The 24,824-nt window shown below is 52.3% G+C and overlaps 1 protein-coding gene across 1 annotated transcript; it reads left to right on the top strand.

The window, feature by feature from the left end:
- The first annotated feature begins 5,070 nt into the window (after positions 1 to 5,070).
- On the top strand, positions 5,071 to 24,528 carry Oaf (out at first homolog). The gene is made up of 4 exons (XM_057767830.1): positions 5,071 to 5,722; positions 21,257 to 21,391; positions 22,242 to 22,425; positions 23,587 to 24,528. The coding sequence occupies exons 1-4, from the start codon at positions 5,459 to 5,461 to the stop codon at positions 23,844 to 23,846; spliced, it is 843 nt and encodes a 280-aa protein (XP_057623813.1). The 5' UTR covers positions 5,071 to 5,458; the 3' UTR covers positions 23,847 to 24,528.
- Positions 24,529 to 24,824: the final 296 nt, after the last annotated feature.

Raw genomic sequence — 24,824 nt, 5'->3', positions numbered from 1 at the left:
ACTTGTTCAGTACCCTCTGGGTTCAGACCCCAAACGTGCACAGTCCTGACGGCAGGGCAGAGAGGGTGAGAAGGACCTGAAGAACTCCTAACAAAGGCACCTCAGAGCTTCTCCCTGCAAGGTGTCTCCAATTGCTGTCCCTCCCCACCCAAGGAGACTTCAAATCTTACCCCCAAGGCTGAAGCCTGACACCTCTCTGCACCTGCATCACCTCGCACTGGATGGCGACAGTCCATCTCCCAGGTATCTAGACTTGCAGGTCTGATCATGTCACCCCGGGAACACCTTTCAGTGACTGCCCACTGTTCTCAGGGGAAAAACCTAGCCCTGAATACCGGCATTTCCTACCCAGCATTTCTTGGCCCCCGCAAAATTCTACTGAACGGTTTTGGGTAGCTGCCCTGTGTTGTCATGCCTCAGCTATTTGGTGAAGTGTCTGGAAAGCTACCAGACTCAGCACCACTTCACTTGGTGACTGGGATATCCCCTATGCCCATCAATCCTGATTCATGGGTTTTTAAGTCTAGGCCAGATCCAGCAGAGTCTTCCAAAAAGACTTCCTGGTCTAGGCCAGTCTCCTCTGGTTCTTTATGATACCAGTTACAACACTATAAAGCTTTGGTTTTACTGTAATTTGTGTGTATGTGTGTGTGTGTGTGTGTGTATACTCCACAGTGTTCATGTAGAGGTCAGAGAACAGCTTACAGGAATTGATTCTCTCCTTCCTCTGCGCAGATTCTGAGATAGAATTCAGGTTGTCAGGCTGACCCAGAGCCATCTCACTTGCCTCTCTGAAAGTGTCTTTGGAAGGCTCTGGTTCCATCTTGAGCTACAGAGCTGCTGTATCTGTTGTGATCCACTACTGTGTCATCTGCTTGTGGCACAGACTCTTGCTCACCTGTGTGCCAGTGGCCTGGCTGCGGAAGGAGTGAACGGAGAAACTAGCCTGGAAGGAGGCAGGAGCTTCAGGATCCTCAAGTTTCTGATCGACGAGCTGAGAGATTTGCCTTTCTTTGTAGCTCAGATCATTCAGGGCTGACAGTCATTGAATCATCCTGCCTCCCCTCCTGTCTAGTTTCCTGCCTGAGGATGAACGGCTGGCCCTGACATCCAGTCATATTGTCTTCCACTCTCCAATGCCCCTTGCTGGACAGAAGTATAATCAGGTGATACCATAAACCTACTTTGCACTTCTCCTCAGGCAATGAAGTCATTGGAGCTTTGGAGGTGGTCTCGAAGCACAGAGAAAGGACTGACCCTTCCCATCCTGTGTTCTCCCCTCCCCCTCAGACTCAGGGCACAAGTCGCTTGCCCAATCTGCAAGCGTCCAGGAACAACCCAAACTCAGCGGCTGCTGTGGGGAGAAACAGCAGGGAGACACGACCCCTTCCTTGTCTCCTGTCCCACCGACAAGCTGCCTTGCTAGCTTGCCCTTCTCCCTACCTGGGTCACTGGCTGAGTTTCCCTATCCCCTGTCCTGTGAGCACTGTTTACAGGTGAAAGCAGGGTGATGTTTCCTTGTCAGACCAGGTGGTTACCCACTCAGACCACAGGTAAAGAAGGTTGCCTCTTGGAGTTTTGCTGTCCTCCTGTCCTCGTCTGCTTTTAGGGCTCACAGGCAGTATACTTCTTTTTTTTTTTTTTTTTTTTTTTTGGATTTTTTTTCGAGACAGGGTTTCTCCGTAGCTTTTTTGGTTCCTGTCCTGGAACTAGCTCTTGTAGACCAGGCTGGCCTCGAACTCACAGAGATCCGCCTGCCTCTGCCTCCCGAGTGCTGGGATTAAAGGTGTGTGCCACCACCGCCCGGCAGGCAGTATACTTCAAAGAAAGACCTGATCCCTCTGCAGACAAAAACTACTGCTGAGCGCTGGTGTACCTGCGCAAGCACAAGGCAGGAAGTCATGTGTAGTCAAGCCGATTTGGCATTTAGTATGATGGACATAAATAATAATAACTTCCTCTCATATAAGTGAGCCTGTATCACTCATATGTTGTGAGCCATTTTACAGACAAGTTTTCATTTAATTCTTAAAACAACCCATGTGAGGAGACTGAAGAGAGGACTCTGAGATTAAGAGCCCTTCTGTCAGGTAGTTCACAACCCCTTGGAACTTCACTCCAAGGAGATTGATCCAACCCTCTGGCCTCAGCAGGCACCTTGCACCCAAATCACATGCACATACCCCCACACACAGATCCGCCTGCATATGCTTAATTAAAAATAATAAAAATAAATCTTTAAGTGAGATAAGCATGTATGTACCCATTTCACAGATGAAGAAAGAGGCTCAGGGAATCGCACAGCTCATGAGTGGCCAAGCCCTAGCCCTGAGATCCTAATACCCTTTCTGAGGGGCTATTGGGAACTCAGAAATCGCTTCCCTCAGGCTGGAGATGAGAAGGAGACAGAAATCCGTGTATGGCATGACACATAAAGATGAGACATAAAGGACTTCCTGACGACGAGGGCTGTTTGGTTGTCCTCAGGGTAATTAGAGCTGTGAGGACTTCTCCTCTCAGAGCCTTAGAGTCCAAGATGAATAGATACCCAGGTGATCTGTGGAAGGCAGTCCGTTCCCAGCGTCGGGCTGGCCTGCTTAAACTGACAGCCTCGTGCCCATATAAACCGTTAGATAACAGGAAAAGATAGCGTGGGGCATGTGCTCACTCAGAACTGGAAGAAAGTGAACGCTGCAGACAGGCAGATGCTACTGCGATTCAAAGCAAGGGCTTTGTGGTCAGGCAGCCTTGCTTGAGCCGATTCTGCCTCCACTACTAATGGCCTTCGGTATTATTACCTCTCTAAATCCCAGCTTGTTAGCCAATCAAAAGAAGCTAAGAATAGAATGTACTTGGGAGGGTTGTCCTGAAATTAAATAAGATGGTGTGTATAAAGTCTGAGGCACGGAACCCAGACTTGATACTACAAGGAAGCCAGGTTGATAACATATGCCCATAATCTTAATACTCACGGGAGGCTGAAGCGGGAAGCTCAAGAGTTTAGAGTTAGCCTGGGCTACATAGTGAGACCTTGTCTCGAAAACGAAGCAAAACAAAGATCCCTACAGTGATTGGCAGCTGTATAATAATTACTGCAGTAGTCCAGAGGCCGAGGGGAATGGGACATATCTACAGATGAGTAGGTGACTCAGAAAGTCTGCTGGGAAACCTGGGTTTTTTTCCCAATTGTGGATACCTGTTACAGTCACCAGAAACACTATGGGCATGGCCGTGGCTCATGGAAGAGGTTGCAAGTTCCCTATCGTTTTTATTTTTTGGTTTTTCGAGACAGGGTTTCTCTGTGGCTTTGGAGCCTGTCCTGGAACTAGCTCTGTAGACCAGGCTGGTCTCGAACTCACAGAGATCTGCCTGCCTCTGCATCCCGAGTGCTGGGATTAAAGGCGTGCGCCACCATCGCCCAGCCCCTATCGTTTTAAAAGACAGATCAGTTTTGATTTCTAGCTGAAACAGAGGACTCTTCGTAGGGAAGCCGTGGGGATACAGAAAAGGTCTTCCACACCAGTGTTTCCAAACCGCAGGGTCGGTACAGAGATATAGATCCTTTACCCACTTCTTGGTTCTTGTTGGGGACTAGGGGGAGGGTCTAGGGCCTGGGAATGCTGCCAAGGACAGACCTAGTGATGGATGGGACAGGACCTGAAACAGGGGAAGTTAGGAAATGTGGGTGAGGCCCCTAATGACTGTAGGACTGACTCAAGGCGGCAGGCCTAGCTTGAAGGCTTCCTTGAGATCGAGCATCCTGTCAGGCAAGAGGCCAGCCTTGAGACCCCAGGCGACTATGTCTTCAGTGCTGCCAGCTCAGGCTGTAAGACCCCAAGGAAACAGTCCAGCTATTGTCTGGCAGTCTGCCCCAACTGCCCAGGGTGAAGAAGTCCTCCAGGGAGGTGGTTCCCCAAGAAAGATGCCATTCATTCTGGATCCTTCACGTTCAACCCCCTGCCAAGTACCAAGTGTCTATCACCATACAGAGTGCTAACTCCATGGCTTTAGACCTTTTTGGGAATGGACAGGAAGCTGTGTTTTAGCAAGCATCAAAGTGATATTGGAGGTTTGGAAAATTTGTGTGAGATGAACTCTCAAGTCCCATGGAGTCTTGTATGTGTGCCAAAGGAAGGGCTCATGCTGTTAATGGTGGAGATCCCCTAGGAAGGAAAGAAGCTGAGGAGCAAGGGGGGAGGGCGGTTTCACCCATCAGGACCCCAGAGACAACTTCTGGAACAATCAGAAGTGGCAACAGACAGGAGGAACAAAAGGTTGTGAACATCCCCAGAGGACCTTATCTCTATGGCCTCTTCAACACTCTCCAGGGGTTCACCAGGGGACACCTAGAATCAAAGAATCTTTAAAGTACACTTGCATGTCACCAAGCAGGCAGAAATCCTACACCCCCAGTCTCTTCAGTCAGTTTGTTGGAGTATCTGGCATGGCAGGGCTGTCTTTTTATGGCCCTTGACCGTGAAGCACGACTGTCCCAATCTGGTGTCCCCAGCCGCCTGGAATCTAGCGTTTCCCCGGCTGTGCTCAGTGTATTACCGGAAAAGAGCAGGGGCCCTGGGAGGTGGGCTGGACTGGAGAAGGCCAACTCAACACCGGAGAGGGAAACTGCATAACGGCCCACAAAGTGCTCCTTGAAAATCGGATCCAGATTGTCGGTCTCACTCACCAAAACAGCTCACACCTGATGGTTGCACAAATAGCTCTCAACCCCCAACTCTACTCCCCGACTAGGAAAAGACAGAGTGCGAGGTGAGGCCTGATTTTTTTTTCCCCAGCCGCATTTGAGAAATTCGCTGTGTCAGAGAAACTAAAAGACTAAGCAAAACCCCTAAAAATCCAAGCCTGATTATTTCATCCACGTGGCACCAGAACAAGCCAGAGGGGTGTGGGGGGCGGGTGGAAGAGTCACCCGCCCCGCCCTTAATGGGAAGAAGGGATTTGCCCCGAGCGCAAACTCCGGACAAGGCCTGGCCGGTGACGAGGCGCGGCGGGAGGGAGGGACCCAGAGAAAGCCAGCGTTGGCCACAAAGCGGCTGAGCCGCGGTCCCCAATCCCCGCCCCTCTCTGGGCCACCGCGGTCCCTTTAAGGGCCAAGAGGTGCGCGGTCTCTTTAAGGCAGGTCCTGGTGGTTTCTGTTTTCTGAAGGAAGTGACGGGGGGTGGGATTGAATGAAAAGTGCTGAACGGAGTCGAGAGCTCAGGAGTCCGGGCGACTAGGGCCGCGGCGACTGGGGGACACGCACGGGGGGCACTGTCCGGGACTCGGGGTGAGTGGCTGATCGCGGCCCACGTGAGTCCGCAGCACGTCGAGGGGACCTCGGGGCTGAGTCTCCCCACCTGAGGAGACGACTGCCGGCAATCCCTGAACCGGACCCCTAACTTCGGGCGAACTTTGTAGGAGCGTCTCCCCTCCCCCACGCGGCGCGCCGGGGGCCCCGGGGATGCGGCCCCCCGGCCGCCGCGACGTCCCCTCGGCGCGCCCCGCGCTGCCGCTGCTGCTGCTACTACTGTCGCCGCTGCTGCTTGGGGCGCCGCGCGGCGTGGACGCGGGAAGCGTGCCGGCGGAGCTGCGGGTCCGTGTGAGGCTGCCCGACGGCCAGGTGACTGAGGAGAGCCTGCAAGCGGACAGCGACGCCGACAGCATCAGCCTCGAGCTGCGCAAACCCGACGGCACTCTCATCTCCTTCACTGCGGATTTCAAGAAGGTGAGGCACCCTCCCTGGTCCTGTCCCACCCCGCAGCCCTCGGGAGGGGGTTGTTTTCGAGCTTAGCCGTCGGAAGTCGCAGGCACCCTCAAACCTGCAGAAGAGAAAGGCAGCGCGGGAAGAGGAACGTAACTTGCCCAAGGTCACGCCAGGCTCCTCTCTGTAACTCTCCAGCACCCAGATCGGTCCTTTATTCCCATCAATGAACTCCTGTGCTAACACCTCCAGCCTTCAGTTACTTGGCTCTGATCAGCCAAGGCCCCTCTCACGCACTTAGCAGCCCCTGTCCCTGCTTCCTTCTCGCCACTCCCAGCTGACACTCCGACAAAGTGCGCGTTAACAAAGCTTCCCCTCTGGCAACAGTTTCTGTGACTAAAGGGAGAAATCCACAGGTGGCATCGGGGACCTTGGTCTTCCCTGTTGCTGTGAGTGTGGTATGAAGTCAGGTCCCTTTCCTCTTCTGTACTTGGCAAGGAAGTGGTTTCAAGACCTCCAGCCCTGGAGCACCATTCCGGAATCATTTTCCCTGCAGAGCTGTCTCTCTGCCCCTGGTCCCTCCCAAGCCAAGGAGCTGCTCTCTCCTCCGGGACCTGGAGGGCTGGAAAGCTTGGAGCAAGAGGACCTAGGAAAAGTTGGGGGAGGGGAGGCCCCCTTCACTTGGAAAAGGTTGTCAGTGTCTCGCCCAAGTCTGACAGGGTAGTGAAGTCTACAATTTTGCTCTCTCTCTCTCTCTCTCTCCCTCCCTCTCCCCTTCCCGTGTGTGCTGTGTGTGTCGTGGGGTGTGTGTGTGTGTGTGTGTGTGTGTGTGTGTGTGCAGTGTTATGGAGGGAACCAGAAGAGGGAAAGAAGAGGTGCTAGGATTATCAGGAACTGGAAGTCAGGGGTGCTGGGTGACAGACAGTGACCCAACAACAATAAACATCTTGAAGAAAAGAAAATGGATAAGTTTTTGTTGAAGGGGAATGTTCTCACTCCTGTCATCCCGTGCTCAGGATCCTAAGACAGGAGGAACGCAAGTTAAAGTCTAGCCAGGATATATACTAAATGAGACCCTATCTTATGGGGCGTGGGGGGGGAGAATCTTCTAATCATCTCCTTTCAGCTTCCCCCCCTAAAAGGAGGCGCTGTGCTTCTCTATTTTGGGGGGAGAAGAGAAGTGAGGTATATTAAATTGCTGGGCAACAGAGAGACCCTGGACCCATTAGCCCCCCTCTTGCTTCTGTGAAACGAATTATTTGGAGAGCTTGGGAGGAGGGGGCAGAGTCTGGGCAGCCAGCTAGAGACCCCATGAGATATGAGGTGCAGAGGAGATCTAGCCTTGGGTGGAGTAGGGGCAAGGCTGGACTGGTGATCTGGCCCAGGCCCAGGGAGTCATCTTGACAGAGGACTTAACAGAATGGTAGCCCATACTTGCCGCACAGGCCCAAGCTGGGATCTTAGATGCTAGCGGGGCAGACAAGCCAGTGTACAGAGGAAGGGGAGCTGATAGGAACATTTTATCTATGGTGTTCAGGGCTTGGAAGATGCAAATGGAGTCTGAATCAATCACAAGTGGGGATCTAATCTCCGCCCTAAACCCTCTGACCTAAAAGCCTGCCAGAGAACGTGCTGTTAGTGTCCCACCCTCCTGCCCGTGGGCCCTGTGTGGTGACCACCCTGGAGCCTTATAGATTTCGCCACCTCTAGGCAAGACTTCTGATAACCGAGCTGGGTGGAGTGGAGTGGAACTTTTCTAGCCTAAGGCTACAGAAGGCTACAAAAGGTTGTTATTGCTCCACCCGGAAAGGAGACCAGGAAAGAAAGCAGAGAAGCACTGGAGGCTGTGACAGGGGTGATAGTGACCTGCAGTGAGGGCTGGACTGAGCTTGGGGCAGGGGACATCTGGCTGCTCAGTTGAAGGGAACATTCAGAGTGGATGGCATGTTGATCGCCATGGTGGCTCAAACTTTCACCTAGTTTTCAAAAGTCTGCTTTTCAGGTTAGCCGCTGACCCAGAGCTGGCATTTCACACCTGCTCCTGGCATCTCCAATTTCGTGGGGGTGGGGGAATGGGGGTGTACGTCACAGAAAGTGGAGAGCCAGCTGTCAGAGGACTTGTCAGCCTCGTCTTTGGCTCAGGACACGGTGGAGTGGGGTACACAGGGACTAGGGAGGACAATGTTTAGTCTACTCCAGCATGTTGCCTCTACCAGCCAGAGGGACTTTGTGCCTGGTCCTTCCCCCACAGGTTGCCTGTTGCTCACTTCTTAAGGTTTCTTGCCTCAAAGCCTTTGTTAGATTTTCACTGGAAAGCTCTGCCTAGATGTAATGTTTTCCTCCTATAAAAAACGGCCCAGCTCTGGTTTTGTCTACCATGCCCATTAGGGGCTGTTTAGGGGGGAAAATCATCCTGAAGCCTTTTGGGAATAGTGATGTTGTCATCTGATCACCATTGGAAGAGACAGTAAGGAGTGAATGAGGCAAGTCTGCTTTACCACTGGCCAGCTGGTCTACCTCGGTCCAGCTGCTTGATCTCTCTGGGCCTTCCTTTCTTCGTCTGTAAACTATGTTAACACTGGTGCCTGTCCTGAGGTCAGGGGCAGAGCTGAACATGGTGTGCCCACTCTGTCTCTAATGCTGTGTCAGAGGCTCAGGAAATGAAGAACCGTTAGCTCCGAAGCTGCCTCGCTCCACGGTTCAGCCAGCTTCTTTCCTCTTCAGCTTGGGTTAAAGAGGTTAAAGGGTAGGCAATAGATCACAGAGAAAATCAACATTGAGCCCAAAGAAGACTTGAGTTCCACTTTGTTCCTGTTTTCTTTCTGTCTCAGAGACAAGGTCTCCAAATACAGTCTAGACTGACCTTGGCCTTGAACTTCCTTGTGATCCAGGATAGTCTGAAACCTTTTTTTTTTTTTTTTAATCTTTTAATTTTGAGACAGAGTCTTACTATGCAGTATGACAACTTTTCTTGGGGAAATGCTACTCATAGATCTACTTACCCCAGACAGGGAATCATGACAGACCAAAGTATAAAATGACCAAAGCCCAGCTTGGTGAACCAGTGAATTTTATTGGGGTTGATTACAGGAATATGGGTGAGGGGTTGCTTACAGGAGCAGAAATGACTCAAAGACGGCTGCATCACCAAGCCCCCCCCCCCCAGCCTGGATGACCACTCAGAAAGCTGGGAACCTGGAGCTCACTGCACAGCCTACAGGCTGTTCAGAGGGTCGGAGAGTGTCCTTCTCAGGTGCCTCGGTTGGTCTAAGCTTCTTCCATGCACTTCCGCTGGCTTTTGCTTCTTCTAGGCAGCTGGTCTGGTCTCAGCTTCCTTGAAACTCAGTTTTTATTTTACTCTGGCAAGGAAGGGTAGGGGGGTTAGTGTATCTGGTCAGTTTCAGGGACTTCCTAAAGCTGTTTTGAGTTGCTTAACTTCCTACTTCAGGAGCTTTTCCTCGGGATGGGCTGGTTCAATCTCTGAGGAAAGTGTTAGCACAAGACTAGCCTGGAACTCTTGATCCTCTTGCCCCACTCACGGTCTCAAGAGATAGGGTTCTAAGTATGAGCCTCCACTAACTACCAGCTTCTTCTGGAAGCTATTGGATCAGTGGCCAGCCCCCTCAACAGTCAACCATGATCTAAGCAAACTCAGGTCTTTGTGACACCCCTGTGCAGGAGGGGTCCCAGCCTTTGCACCCTTTCTTCCCAGCCCTGCCGTTCTTCCCAGGTAGACATCCAACACCTACCTACTGACTGTTCCTTGCCTTGCCTGCACCTTGGCCCCGAAGCTGGTCAAGCAGGTAGTCATCCATACGCTAGGGGACACTAGAGCCCAGACTACGCTAGCAGATCCCATGAGCAGCATGGACTGTCACATGGCTGGCTATTCTGTGTCACTGCTCTGGAGCCCTTCCTCAGGCTGATGCGCACCAGGCTGACTGAGCTGGAGTTCTGAAAGAATGCCAGTAGCTATGGTTCAGTGGCTTTGAAGAGTCCCCTGGGAAGTTTGCAGGCTCCTCACACCTAGGCGGAACCCCATCCCACTAAAACAGAGTATCTGAACAGGAGGGTCAGACAACGGGGTTCTTTAAGTGATTGCCAGTCTGGACTATGAAAGATCCTGTTAAAGCGGCGAGGGTGGGGGAGGGTGCTAGTGGTTGTAGATGAGGCTCAGTTGATAGTGTTTTTGTACTGTGCAGGAAGTCCTGGGTTTGATCCTTAACACCACATAAATTGAGCATGGTTGTGCACAGCTGTAATCCTGGCGCTTGGGAAGTGGAGGCAGAATGATAAGTAGTTCAAGGTCACCCTCAGCTACTTAGTGAGTTCAGGACCAGCCTGGGCTACATGAGACCTCATTTCAAAACCAAGTAGTATGAATCTGCTGTTCTCCCTTTGCTGACTCTAGTTTGTTTTGGTGCTGGGAATTGAACCCAGGGCCTCATGCACGCTGAGCCTTACACCCTACATCCCCCAGGCCCCAATGTGCTGTAAGCAGCGTTTATACTTTGGGCCTAAATTTATATGCCCTCCGCATAGGAATTCCTCCTCCTAATATACACGGTGAGCAACACTCTTTATCATCCAAACCCTGCGTATATAATATGAACTGTGTGTATATAGCCACTGAGCACAGTAATAGCGGGCACGCTACCATCTGTCTCTGGCTGCTTATCTGACAGCCCTCTTGACTCCCTCCCCCATGCTATCTCTGTCCAAGCTCTCTGTCCCCCTGTCTGAATGTCCAAAAGCAGGGGAAGGAATGAGTCACGTCGCAAGCAGCCTGCTTTGGGGCTGGCCACAGAGGGTAGGTGAGGCTGCAAGATATGAAGAAAGTCCTGTGCGATTGATTCAGGGTGGTGGGGAAGAGGAGGAGGAAGAGAAGGACTCCCACTCCAAAAGTGGAGAAGAAAGGGATTGTGGAGATTCACGGGCTGAAACTGGGAAGAGAATGCCAATATCAAGAGTCACATAGTGCCATGACTTAGCCCAGGGTTACTTGAAAAGGCCATCAACCCAGGGAGATTAGAAACTTGCTTCCTGTCCTGGGTACCAATGGGCAAGTGGAAGCCAGAGGAAAGAACCATCCAGGAAGCATCAGATTGCTTGTCCCAGATCACCCCCAGATCAAGGGTGGGGTTCCTGTGGGATGTTGTCAGCGAGGACTTTACATGGACACTGTCCCAAGAGGATATCATATCACATTGGTGTCGGACAAGAAGAGCAGGTCTTAAGGTCCTAAATCCTACCCTGTGCTGGGCCCTCTGTGGTTTGGCGTGGAAGATGTGGTGGATTAGAAACCTTGGGTAGCAGAGGTCAGTAAAAAAAAAGTACTTTGTGTTTGGGTTTGTGTGCGGAGTTTGGATGTATGCATGTGTACATGTTCATGTGGGTACAGATGCATGTTAGAAGCCAGAGACTGGGCATCAAGTGCCTTCCTCAATCACTTCCCACCCCGTATTTTTGAGTCAGGGTCTCTCACTGACCCTGGAGCTCACAGATTCAGCAGGACTAACTGAACTGATCTTGGCCAGTGAGCTCTAGGGAGTCTCTTGCGTCTCTTCCTGCCCAGCGCTAATATCATAGGTGTGTGCAGTAGTGCCCTGCTCCTTACACGGGTACTGGGAATCTGAACTCAGTCCCTGATGCTTGCACAGCAGGCAGTTTCCTAACTGAAACCATCTCTGTACCCCGGATGTGCTTTCTGAGGAAGAACTCTGGAGCACAGAGCATTTTCTCAGGAGTTTACAGGAACTAAAGGGCGTGTACGACTCTTGTCCAATTCTAATCCTTCCTCCATATCTGCTTAACTCCTCCTTGGGTCAGAGTGCAAAGTCTTGCCTGTGATCAAGTGCGCTCCCTGGCATCTCCTCCCACCCCCTGACAGAGAAGCTATGTCCAGATGGAGTCCTAACCTGACTCTTGGTGAAATCCACCACCTGGAGTCAATAGTGTAGCCTGCCGCAGAAGGAAAAGGGGGGTTGTAGCAGGCTTTCTCTTTGAGCTGCCAACCAGCTCCCAAATACAGACACAGAAACTTATTATTGATTATGAGTACTTAGGCTTAGGTTAGGCTTGTTTCTAGCTTGCCCTTTTTTCTTTTCTTTTTTAATAAATTTTTTTAGAAGATTTATTTATCTATTATGTGTACAGTGTTCTACCTGCATGCATGCATGCAGGTCAGAAGAGAATGCCAGATCTCTTTACAGATGGTTGTGAGCCATCATGTGATTGCTGGGAATTGAACTCAGGACCTCTGGAAGAACAGTCAGTGCTCTTAACTGCTGAGCCATCTCTCCAGCCCCTCTTTTTCTTTTTAACTTAAACTAACCCATTTCTGTTCATCTGTGTGCTGAGCTCAGGCTTGTTTACTGCAGCCATATACTGTCCAGCATGCTTTCCTGCTTCCTCTGTGTCTGTCTGTCTGTCTGGCCCCCAACTTGCTGGCCCAACTTTTCTCTCACCCATCAACCCCACCTATCCCTCCTCTGCCTAGCTATGGGCTGTTCTGCTTTTTATTAGACCAATCGTGTGCCTTAGCCAGGCAACATCTTGACATAGCTAAACAAATGCAGCATAAACCAAAGCAACACACCTTTACACGAGTTAACAAATGCAGCATGAAGAAACACAACCTATCTTTACATAGTTAAACAATTATTCTGCAACACAGACAGATGTAACCCATCTTTTCTTAGTTGAACAAATATTCTGTTCCACAACAGGGCATGGGTGGAATTTGTTCTTGGACTCCTCAGGCTGTAGAGGAGTAGCAGGTCAGCTCACACAGACACCTACCCCACAGGCAGGCAAGCGGATGACCCACCCTGGAGATGCAGACTGGGTATGTGGCTTCCTGTATGGAACAGTGATCTTAATTGTCCACACTGCCGCATCATGAGGCACATTTGCCTGCTCTCTTCAGAGGCACACACTCAGCTTGGAGGTGACATTGGTGACAAGCTCGGTCAGACAGCTGGTAGTGACTCAGGGTTAGCTCCCAGGGATCCTTGTACCACATTCTGACTGACTGGGCTCCTCTGGCACTCCGCCTGGGCTCCTTCGAGAAGGATGGAACACACTGTGGAGAGGCAGGAGGAGTGTGGAAGAACCCAGTGCACAGGAATCCACAAACACTTCTTTATATGCAGCTGGTATGGGCCCTGTTCCCCAAACTCATAATTCCCGGGAATCCACGGTTGATTTCTCAACAGTGCCCTGGGTGGCTCTGGGGGGTAAAAGGCCAGGTCCCCAGTATTACCAATCACTCCCTGCATTTTTTCTTCCCTTTGCTGGCTGTGTGATGTCATTTAGCCTCTGTGAGCCTGGGCTCCATGTCTGTGAGCCTGGGCTCAAGGTCTGTGACTCTCCTGGGCAGAGTGACTGAGGGGACTCTACAGAACAAGGGACCTATGAAAAATGTATGTCATCCCAATACAGGGAGCCAAGCAGGCCCCTCTACTGCATCTCTCCGTCCCTATGTGTAATTCCAACTTTTTTTTTCTGCACTAGGGACCAATTCATCACTAGGAACTTCTGTCCTTTAAATTGGCCAGTGTTTACTTACCTGTCAGTGGGGATTCCGATGAAGGACAGGGAGTGAAGGAGGCTGGAATCTAAGTGAGAAGGAAGTGTAGTGCCCCATGTCAAGAGCTCTGAGTCAGCTAGACAGTGGGAAGCAGTTGATCCACATAAAGCCTCACATTGTTCCCCTGGGGCAGTCAGGATGGCAGTGACCTTTAGGATTTGGCTGACAGAGCGTGAGGGGCTCTTGGGAAGGCTGGGAACTGGCAGTGAGGGGCATGGGTCCTGGGAGTAGTTGTACTAACCCCCTAACAAGAAGCATCTGTCCAGGTCTGTGTGCACAGTGAGGGTGCCTACATCTCCTGTACCATCCTACCTCTGGGTTGAGCGCATCCGGTTCTCCTCCTGGGAAAGAGCCTAGACAGAGCTACAGAGGGGCTCCTGAGTCTGCCCTCCCCAGCCCAGCCTAGTGAATCTGGCCCCTGTCTGGTCATGAAGCAGTTCCAGCCAGGAGCTGAGGGATAAATATTTAGATTGGCTCAGCCAGGGCCCCAGAGTCACGAGCTCTGCTGATGAGGGGATGGGGATGGCAGAGCACACTCCCAGAAGGCATTGAGCCCCCAACTGGCCAGTAGCAAGGGGAGTGGGGCTAGAAGGGGTGGGGGTAAGTATTGCTTTGTGCAGGCCCTGGAGCAGTGGCCAGTGCCATCTGGCCTGGGCTGTCTCTGTCACACACACACAGAGTTCTGCTCCCTGAGCCCCTGTAGGTTTCAGCTGCTCTGTAGCATAGTGGAAAGTGTGATGAGGAAGGGTGTCCTGGAGCGCTGGGAGCTGGAGTCTGGGAGCCTGAAAAGAGTGAGGGGAGCCGAGGTGATGCTATATGGCTGACAGCGCCTGTGAGGGGTGTGTGTGAGCAGAGTGGTTGGGCTGTGGGTGAGATAATGTGTGAGCCAGAGCCTGCTGAGGGTGTGTGTGTGTGTGTGTGTGTGTGTGTGATGGGAGGCAGAGCCTGCTGAGGGTGTGTGTGTGTGTGTGTGTGTGTGTGTGTGTGTGTGTGTGTGTGATGGGAGGCAGAGCCTGCTGAGGGTGTGTGTGTGTGTGTGTGTGATGGGAGGCAGAGCCTGCTGAGGGTGTGTGTGTGTGTGTGTATGTGTGTGATGGGAGGCAGAGCCTGCTGAGTGTGTGTGTGTGTGTGTGTGTGTGTGTGTGTGTGTGTGTGATGGGAGCCATTATGTGAGAAAAGAATGACAGATCTGTGTGAAAGATGGCAGCCTGTAGCCCAGGGGTAGGGAAAGCCAGTATAAACTCGGGTGTGTCAGCTGGGCTAGACTGACTGAGGGTAAAGTAATATCCCAGTAACAGTGGCCCAAGCCGTGTGTTGCCCTCTTCTCTAAGTCTCACAGACAGCCATGGAGGGCCGTGCTGCTCCTGTCTTGGCCCATCACAGGCCCAGGCCTCCCTCCCCCTGCAGAAGCACTCTCTGAGCCTCTCTGGGGAAGCAGCCTGAAGGGCCCACACAGGGTGTCTCCTGTCACGGGTGTTTTTCCAGCACAGCTGTCTGCCGTCATTTCCCTGTTCCCATGGAACCCCATCAAGGCTGAGCCAAAAGTAGCCCCCCTCTCTCTGGGAAACACGGTGGGTCTCAGAAAGATAGACTGGTGGGGGAGGGCGCAGAGGAATCCCCTCAGGGTGAAGCAGAACACTGCACTGAGTAGGGAAGTCTGGCTTTCTGGTGCTGGCCCTACAGCTGTGTGACTAGTGAAGTCCCTTCCCCTCGTGACCCCATGAAGTGGCCTTTTAGAATGAAAAAGCCATTGACTGTCCGCTTGCTGGAGTGTGTCCCTCCCATAGGTAAGGCCAAGAAGATACTGAACCCATTCGCCCAGCTAGTGAACACGGAGCTTCTGCCCTGTGCCAGCCCCAGGCTGCCACATAAACAGGCTCCAGCCACTTGTCTTTGACCCCAGAGCCAGACCACAGAGGACCTGGATGAATCATTGCCCAAGCAGATGTAATACAAGGACCGCGAGTGGCTTTAGAGTTAGTGTATACCCTCTGGGGCACAGCCTCACACTGAGTCAAAGCCAGATGTGAACCACACCGGCCCCAGGCTCAGAACCCAATAGTGACATCCAGGGACCTGCAGAGTTAAGCCCAGGCTCTTCAGCCAGTTCCTAGACCCCAGATCCTGCCACTCTTGCTGTTTGCCTCTTGAGCCACCTCCCACCCTCCCCTGCTCCCCATCTCCATCTCACCTGGCCCTCCACTGGTCTCAGGACCCCCTCATACCCTTGCTGTTTTGTCTGCCTGGCCAGGCATTTCTTGAGCATCCGCTGTGTCCTAGCGGGCAGGAGTGCACTGAGAAGGAGATGTGCCCCTGGCCTGGAGCAATGAGTCCAGGAGAGAATTTAAATGAGGTGGGCTGGGCACTGGGAAGGTGGCTCTAAGGACTGGAGATCCTGTCCTTGAACCGTGCCTGAGCAGCTGGTGTGTGGGAGCTGAGACAGATCCCTTCTGTCCACCTTCCTCGGGTGTGGGACATCCCCTCTGAGTAACAGACTCACAGAAAGGTCCAGGAAATGATCCAACACTGCTCATGTTAGGAACTGTATTTCAATATAGAAGCAACCTGAGAGTTACTGTGGGCAAGAGCCTGAGGTGGCAGCCTCTAGGGTATACTTTATAGTGCAGACAGTGCCGACATTAAATGGTCGAGGCCAGCAAAGTGGAGGGGTGATTGGATGTCCTACCTCACTCTTGGCTGGAAAGTATGCATCCTTTCCATCTCAAGGACCACCCTCCGTCTAGGGAGCCTTCCTGTCCTCCCTCCACCTCAGCCCCGCCCTCACAAGGACAGCTACTCCCTTACCCATCTGTTGCCCCCTCAGTAGTGAGCATAGACGTCAACTCTAGGCCTTATACCCGCTCTGAAGGTGTAAGTGTGTATAAGTGTGACTTCACTGTGTGAAGTCAGCCTTGGGCCCTTAGACTTGGTTCTTCCTCTGCCTTTTAGAAACTTGTGAAAGTCCTGCCTAGGGAAAGACTAGTCCTTGTTCTCCTGCTTATTTCCTGCGTGCAAGCCTCACAGGGGTCCCCGACCTGCCTGGGCCTTGAGTCCATCTACAGAGCAATCTTTACCACTTTTCAGGGCTGGAGTAGATGATGTCTGGGACGAGGGATTGCAGAATCAGGGGAGAAACCCAGAGTTCCACCCACGTCCTGAGCTTATCAGGGACGAGGGATTGCAGAATCAGGGGAGAAACCCAGAGTTCCACCCATGTCCTGAGCTTTATCACTTTTCCATTGCTCCCAGCAGTCCCTCAAGGTAGTACTCTTGCTGGGCCTGTTTTGCAAGTGTGGAAACTAAGACTCAGAGAATTTTACACTGGTTTCCCCCAAAGGTTATGTGGCCAGTAGCAGCAAGGCCAGGGACCAAAGCAGGGAGCCCTGGCTCTCAGCATTCCATTTTAGCTACTGTGATATGTTGCCTCATTCACAGACAGAACTTCAACCCTCCCTGTCCCTGCCTGGCCTCTTCTTGCTGTATGCCACAGTACTTCCTTATGGGCTGAAGGTTCCTGGGAGAAAGGACATTGCAGAGCCCTCCAAGTTTGGGAGGCTCAGATGCTAAATCTCTGTCCCCTGCCAAAGGCTCTTACCCTGTTGTGCTGTCTGCCTTGAGCATTTGACAACGTCTAGGTGGATCATCCCAGGGGACTCTAGGCAAGGAAAGAGGCTGGGAGCCGGGTTTCCATCTGGCTTGGACTTAACACCTGTCCAGATGCTCCCAATGCATCTGCCCCGCAGAGGAGCTCCATCACACTGTCCTTCTGTCTGTTCTGGAGCCTTGCTAGGGGATCAGGATGTGATGCCCACCCCTCCCTGGGACCAGCAGAGGACATGTGGCTTGGGGCGGGATGGGGGGGAGAGAAAGAATCAAGAAAACCAGAGAACCTGGATAGAAAGAGTTTTTCACAGTGCAGCTAGATGGGGTAGGTGATATTTCTGCCTGGTGCTTTATTTGCGTCAGGCTGTTTGTTAGGCACACACAGTGAGAGCAGAACTGCCATGTTCTTGGGCATTCAACCAAGGGTTTAGCGATAGTGGCCAGATGAATATGATGGGAAGTTGAAAAACCCTCGTTTTCAAGGGTGGTGGGAGAAATCCCCCAGTCTCAATAATTCAGGCCAACAGATGCAATCAGCAAGAGGTGTTTTTATTGATTACACAGGCGCCTATGGATGCTGCAGCAACTAAGTTACAATTAAGTTACTGAGCATGCCAGGCTGATGGCACATCATGTATTTATAAGGATTTAGGAGTTACATAAGAGGCTTGTCTAGCAACAGCAGTTCATTGGTTCTCAAATTGGCGGGCTTAGCTCACCCTGGGGACGGCCCCGTGTCTATTCCCGAATTTCCCCGAAAAACCCTGTAGCGGGTTGACAATTTAGATAGGATGTCTTGGAATGGGTGGAGTGGTCCCCAAAAACCACAAAGCTAGATAGAGCACTCTGCAGCAAGTTTGACAATTTAGATAGACTGCCTTGGGGGGCGGAGGATTCCCTCTTCTTAGCCTAGTCAGTGAGTCTGCAACCCATAGATACCCAGTTTTAGCATCGGCTGAGCTGAGGGGCCCAGCTAAATTTTAGCAAAGTTTAACATAGTACATGGGCATGGGGGTCTTTCAAGTATGGGGGTCTTTCAAAGTGACCCTGGCTCTAGTCCTGTCTGCTGCTCTACTGGCTCTATGGCCTGGGCCTCAGTTCGTTCATTCTTCCCTCCCTCCTTTCTTCCCTGATTCTGCTTTTCCTTCATTTTCTTTTGAAACAAAATCTCTCTATGTAGCCCAGGTTGCCTTCAAACTGGCAATCCTCCTGCCTCCACCTCCCAAGTACTAGGAATACACTACACGTGCTCAGCCTATTTCTTTAGTTTAACATCAGGGAAATTAGATCCAGGAAGCAACTGTGTTTTCTGGGGAAAGAGCTCTACTTTTTGGGACAGCCTGAACTACCTGGGTTAAAATCCCAGGGGCATTGCCCCTAAATCCATGACCTTGAGCAGGTTACCCAATCGAGGCTCTGTCACAGTTGAGCCCCGCCGCCTGTCGATGCGACTTCAGATAAAGATGTTGCAATGCATTTGACACACGGTAACAGCAGTTTCTCTTCCCCAGTTATCAACATCAGTGAAACTTTGCCCTCCACAGTTAACAGAGGACTTCCTCTACCTCGGCCAGAAGCCCTCCCTCCTGCACCCAGGCAGCTTCCCTGTTGGTAGGACCTGGTGCTTGTCATTTACTGTTGGTTTCTAATTCCAAAACAGGGAAGAAACTCAAGCAGGTTTCGTGTGTGTGTGTGTGTGTGTGTGTGTGTGTGTGTGGTGTCTCAAGCAGTGTGCATACAGCAGCTATGTATTCATGAATGCACAGGTACGCACGTGTGCACCTACATGTGAACATGTATGCATATTCATGTGTGTGGATGAAGCCAGTGGTCAACCTCAGGTGTCATTACTCATTTTTTTTTTCTGAGCTAGTCCCTTATTGGGACCTGAAGTTCATGGATTAGACTAGCTTGGCTAGCCAGAAAGCTCCAGGGATCCTCTGGCCTCTGTCCTCAGTGCTGGTATTACAAGCACATACCAGCAAACCCTCTTTCTCCATAGGTGCTGGTAATTGGACTCAGGTCCTCGTGCTTGTATGACAAGCACTTCATCCACTGAGCCATCTTTTTTTTTTTTTTTTTTTTTTTTTTGAGACAGGGTTTCTCTGTGGCTTTGGAGCCTGTCCCGGAACTAGCTCTTGTAGACCAGGGTGGTCTCGAACTCACAGAGATCCGCCTGCCTCTGCCTCCCAAGTGCTGGGATTAAAGGCGTGCGCCACCACCGCCCGGCCCACTGAGCCATCTTATCAGCTCCTCAAGCAGAGCTCTTCCAGTCTCAGGTCTGGCTCTAAATGTTCGGTGCCTTCCACTGCTTATGGTGGGCAGGTGGCTGGCTGCTCACTGAGCCCCTCAGCAGCCCTGAAGCCACCCAGTAGTTCGTGCATGTGGCATAGAGAAGAAGGCATTATCCAGATAGCCTTCCCACAAGGGGCAGAGCTAAAAATACCAGCAAGGTGGACTTTGGATCCTACATGAGACACCTCCCAGGTACTGCCTGACTCAGACTCTCGGAGAGAGAGGGATCTTGTGTGGATTCCCACCTGACAGGAACTGTGCCCGGGATGGGATCTGCCACCAGTAGATCAGCCCCAGTGTCCCTTCAGCCGACCTGAGTGGATGGAAGATCAGATGGCCCAGGCTGGCAGGATAAGGAGATGCCAGCATGGTGACCCAAGAAGGGATTTCCTGTCTAGAGGAAGTGGGAGTGAAGCCAAGCTGACTCACCTTCCTTCCAAGGCGCTGAATGAGAAGGGGCCTCGTGGAACCTTTCTCCCCAGCGGAGACTCCATTTCTCTCTTCTAAGAAATTGCTCTCCCCATTCCTATCCCCAGCATTTATAATAAAGTCATTGCTAAAGTCATTTCTAGTAAAAGTGCAAGAGATTCCTTATAGAGTTACAGGGTAGGTGAAATCCACAGGCTTTAGAAGATGCTTAGCCCAGTGTGGTGGCACATGCCTTTAATCCCAGCACTCGGGAGGCAGAAGCAGGTGATTCTCTGAGTTCGAGGCCAGCCTGGTCTACAAAGCGAGTTCCAGGACAACGAGGGCTACATAGAAAACCTTGTCTCAACCCAAACAAAGATGATGGGCACTTGTCCCAGATCATCGGTGACATTTGCTGGTTGCTACAATGATGGCAGTAACCTCTACTTACAGTGCTCGGGGCTCTTTCCTTCCATATCACAAGTTCCACACTAACCTGTCAGGTACACAAGCTGTCCCCGTCACAGTGAGGCCTGGAAAAGCCTGGGGCAGCTAATGGTGGAACCATCTACCCCTCCCTGCCTATATTTAGAATCCCAGGGAACACTCTGACCCTGCTCACCGAACACTTGGACCCTGGCAGTTGTACAGCAAGCCCTCAATGAAGGGGCCTCCTGGTGGGGCCGGCCAGGTGTAAGTGTTGAACAATGAAAAGCCTAGGGACGCATCTCCCGGTGTCCAGGAAGAGTCATTGGCATAGGGACCAGGAAGGTTCCCAGCCATAGTGGCTGAGGCCAGGGTACCCCCATAGCAAGAGGGCTCTTCACAGATTGATACCTCTCCTGACTAGGACCTGCTGACTTCCTTCTCCCCGGGGAGGAGCAGAGTTAGGGATGTCGTAGGTGAGAAAGGCAAGGTGCTTGGGGTTGGGGGGCAGGGTGTAGAGGATGCAGCAGAAGGCTCTAGCTGTAACCAGACTACACATAGTGCCTGAGGCTCTGCTCACTCTTCCTGCTCCAGCCTCCCTCATGCACGCAGTGATTCAGAACAGGAAGGAGCTGTTGGCCCATTGGTCATGCCATGAGTACCCAAGTGGGGAAAGGGGAAGTGGAGAGGGAAAGAAAAGGTAAAGCCTTTCCAGCCTTCGAAGGCTGCCACAGCTGCAGCCGGCTGTTTCTGCCTCCTGATCCCGGAGGTAGAGGGCCAGGGACTAGGCTGACTGCAGAATACCCAGGGATGTTTTGAGTACCAGAAAGCTCTGGAATGGGTGCTTGTAAAAAACATAGCCCCTCCCCCATGGCGCTCTGCCCAGTGGTCTCAGAGCCCCGATCCTCTCTGATTAAGGACACTGGGGTCTCCACTAAAGGGAGATAATCTGTATCAAAAACAGGTGCTGTCGTTTTTTGAGATGAAGGTCTGTATGGTCAAAGGGTTCTTTTGAAAACTTCTTCAGTTTTCAATTTTCCAGAAAGCAGTGGAAACATTTGAGGTGTGATCTTTGAAGTCACGGGTATAAATGGAAAAGATAAGCCGTTTCCTAGGGCAGGAGAAGGCGTTGTCTTTGGGGAAGGCGCTGGGGCAGTGTCCAGGCCTGTCCTCTCCAGGGCTGGTCTGGGGTCCTCTCCCTCCAGCTGGTCTCCATCGTCTTTCTTCCTCTTCAGGATGTGAAGATCTTCCGAGCCCTGATCTTGGGGGAGCTGGAGAAGGGGCAGAATCAGTTCCAAGCGCTCTGCTTTGTCACCCGGCTGCAGCACAATGAGATTATCCCCAGTGAGGCTATGGCCAAGCTCCGGCAGGTGAGCACCCACCCCAGGCTTGTCTGGTCAGGCCCTGACCCAGAGTTCCCACCCTTGAGGTCACCCTGTCCTCATTCAAACTCAGACTCCGACCCTGCTCTTCCTCCCCACACTCTCTCAACACCTCAGTCATTGAGAGTCCCAGTCCCCTGGTTTTGCTCCAGGCCAGACTGACTACAGAGCCCCAGATCTCTAATCTCTACGGAGCCCCAACTCTCAGGTCACCCCAAGCTGCTGGCCCAGGCCCTACCTCTTTTTGGGTGGAGATAGAGGCGTGGATTCTGAAGATGTATTGAACATCACCTCTCCCCGTGTCCCTCCACCTCTCCCTGTGTCCCTCATTAGCTAGGGATACTGGACAAATGACCTTGTCTGTAGGGCCTTTGCCTCCTTGTTGAGGAGCAGGTTAGAATCAGAACTCAGCCATGAAAGTGCGTCAGAAAGGCCCCTTGCAGACTTTCAACTCGCTGACCACTGGACCCCTCCCTGGGCCAGCTTTCCATAGCCCATCTCGGCTGCCTTGTGGCGTCTTCCCCCCCCTTTGCCTGCTCTTCTTGGAAAGATTTAGTCCCTTGGATTCAGCAAGCATATGATCCACACTGACATGTACCCTGGAACAGCTTGCCTAGCCTACCTACCCTTAGCCTGTCTCCCAGCTGTACCTTGAACTTACCAGCAAGCTCTAGAAGTTAGTTCTGTATACAGCCCACTTCGAGTAGAAGCCAGAAATGCCTTTACTGCCCCCTGGAGCATTGGTTTCTCGGGTTGGGGCTCGGTGCCCCTCCACTGCCTTGGCTCCGTGGGCCTGGGATCAAGGAGGGCATGGCATATTCTCCTCTTGCATCTACAGAAAAACCCCCGTGCGGTGCGGCAGGCTGAAGAAGTGCGGAGTCTGGAGCAGCTACACATGGACGTCGCCGTGAACTTCAGCCAGGCGGGTCTGCTGAGTCCCCATCTCCGTAATGTGTGTGCCGAGGCCGCTGAGGCCATCTACACGCGCCAGGAGGATGTCCGCTTCTGGACGGAGCAGCGAGGTCAGCATGGGGGGGGTTGCCCTCGGTGGGAAGAGGGAGAAGCAGGTTGGCTGAGTGACTCTTTGTTGTGTTTGGGGGCGAGTTCCTGAGGCCCCTCAGGGATGGACCACACAGACACGCCCAGTGTGGACACCCTGTTGCTGCAGCTGGTGGCGGGTAGATCTGTTTGGCACCAGTTAAGTGTGAGTGTGAAGTCATGAGTGACAGGCATTCTGGGAGGAGGGCAAAACCCCCCAGGGTAGGCTGGGATAGGTCAGGAAGGCTTCTGGAGGAGGTGGTGACTACGAGGCTGGAATGAGGAAACTCACAGGAGACAGCCTGCCAGGTCTGGGAAAGGAGACTTCACCACATTCCTGTCACTACCCATAGTGAAGACACAGATGTTCCTGCTGTCATGTCCGCTGGCACCTCTCACAGGAAGCGTCTCACCGTCCCTGGTGCCAGCATCACTCCCAGAACCCTCAGGGATTCCTCCCAGCTCCTCAGGGCTCCTCTGCCACTCCGCTGGCCCTTCTCCAGGTCCCTTTGCTAGGACTGTCAAGTCCTGTGTGTAGAAAGGACAGGGAGAATCAAGATGCTTGCTCCTGGGCCTTCTGCCCAGCCAGCTGCACATAGAGAAGCCTGCCCCTCCCAAGGCAGGGCTGAACTTTGTGGCCATGTCCTTAATACCAGACCACACCCCAAATGAAGGGACGGGCCTGACCCTAGCACTAGTTCCTTCCCATAGTCACCAAGCAGAGTCCTGGTCGGGTGGGTCCCTGTCACTCCTCATACGTGCTCTTCTCATATCTGTCCCCATCCCTGCCCTGCCCACTCAGGTGATGTCCTTCAGGTAGTTTTATTTAAAGCATTGGTGGCTGCTTGACCCAGTGTAGTCTTTGAAATCAGACAGGCCTGCTTTTGGTCCTGACCCCCACCCCCTTCATTGTGTGACTCTAGCCATGTCAGTGAACTTCTCTGGACCGATTTTGAATCCCTAGCACATAGTTGAGACTCCGTGGAAGAGGATGGCTATGATTTGATGTACCCATTAGCCTTGCCTCAGGCCTGGGTCTCAGCCCTGTGTCTGTCCGCAGGGCAGCCTTGGAAGGGGAGACAGGAGAGAAGACTGTCCTGGGCTATAGATGTTCCTACATTCTTCCTGCTTGCCTCTTTCCCCAGGTGTGGACGGTTCAATGTTTGAAGCCCTCCCCAAGGAGCAGACAGAGTTGCCCCGCTGTGGGCAAGTGAGGGATCGAGGAAAACCCTGTGCCTGCCGCTACAGTCTGAGCCTGGCCTGGTACCCTTGCATGCTCAAGTACTGCCACAGTCGTGACCGGCCAGCACCCTACAAGTGTGGCATCCGAAGCTGCAGGAAGAACTACAGTTTTGACTTCTATGTACCCCAGAGGCAGTTGTGCCTCTGGGATGAGGACCCCTAACTGTGGGGAGCTTGAACCAAGGAGAGCTGCTTGGGTCCACAAGTTCTTCACTGGCCACCAGAGGATGTAGCAACCCTATCTGGGGCCTTAGGTCCCTTCCTGTGCCTCAGACGCTGAAGCCAAGGCCTCATTTGCCTGACTGTGAAAGGGTGTCGCCCTGTAGGGACAACCTTGGGCAGCCCTGATGCCTACCTGTGCCCATCTGGGGGACAAAGAGGGATAACCATTCTTCAGACTGGTACCCTCCCCTCTACATGTCGCCTGAAATGTCCCACATACATGCAATCAAAATGCACGGGCCCAGGTTTCTTCTGTGGAACTTGTTCTGGGGGTGTATGTGCCGACATCATGCCTTCCCCACCAGCAAAGGGACCTTTGACCAGAGAGGAACTTCTGGGGACTCATGACCCAACTCCCGTGTCTGAAGTGCTTTCTCTCTGCCTCGGAGGCACCAGGGAGCAGGAGATTGCTGCCCCAGAGATCACCACATGTGCCTTTCCTGAGACCAAACTTGGCTGCTTCAGCAAGCAAGCACCAATTCTTCCTCCCGTTGGACTGAAGTACTTCTGCAAGGTTCTGGGGCAGGAAGAGAGGATGAAGTACAAGGAAAACTTGAATTCCAGATTTTTAATGCAAAATATTTATCGTTTGTACCAGAAATAAAAGTTTTTAAAAAGTTTTCACTCACCTAATGGCGCCGGCCTAGGCGTTCTGAGAGAACTTTTGCCCAATGCTGTCACCTAGTGTCAGAAATGCGCCTCTGCACAATGAGTGCCAGTCTGGGCAAAGCTCCTGCTATGCTGTCTGGGAGCGGTTCTGTGCTTAAGGTGATGAAACAAGGGGCGTTGGTGGCGCACGCCTTTAATCCCAGCACTCGGGAGGCAGAGGCAGGCGGATCTCTGTGAGTTCGAGACCAGCCTGGTCTACAGAGCTAGTTCCAGGACAGGCTCCAAAACCACAGAGAAACCCTGTCTCGAA

The sequence above is a fragment of the Chionomys nivalis genome, chromosome 4 (assembly GCF_950005125.1).
Source record: "Chionomys nivalis chromosome 4, mChiNiv1.1, whole genome shotgun sequence".
Taxonomy (NCBI): domain Eukaryota; kingdom Metazoa; phylum Chordata; class Mammalia; order Rodentia; family Cricetidae; genus Chionomys; species Chionomys nivalis.
The sequence above is the reverse complement of the archived record's forward strand: the minus strand, read 5'-3'. Positions and strand labels throughout refer to the sequence as shown.

Bases quoted from the DNA above. Each gene is read 5' to 3' on its own strand.
- Oaf (XM_057767830.1), top strand. From the start codon at position 5,459: ATGCGGCCCCCCGGCCGCCGCGACGTCCCCTCGGCGCGCCCCGCGCTG. The intron at 21,392-22,241 runs GTGAGCACCCAC...TTGCATCTACAG, and splicing joins CTATGGCCAAGCTCCGGCAG to AAAAACCCCCGTGCGGTGCG. The intron at 22,426-23,586 runs GTCAGCATGGGG...CTCTTTCCCCAG, and splicing joins CTTCTGGACGGAGCAGCGAG to GTGTGGACGGTTCAATGTTT.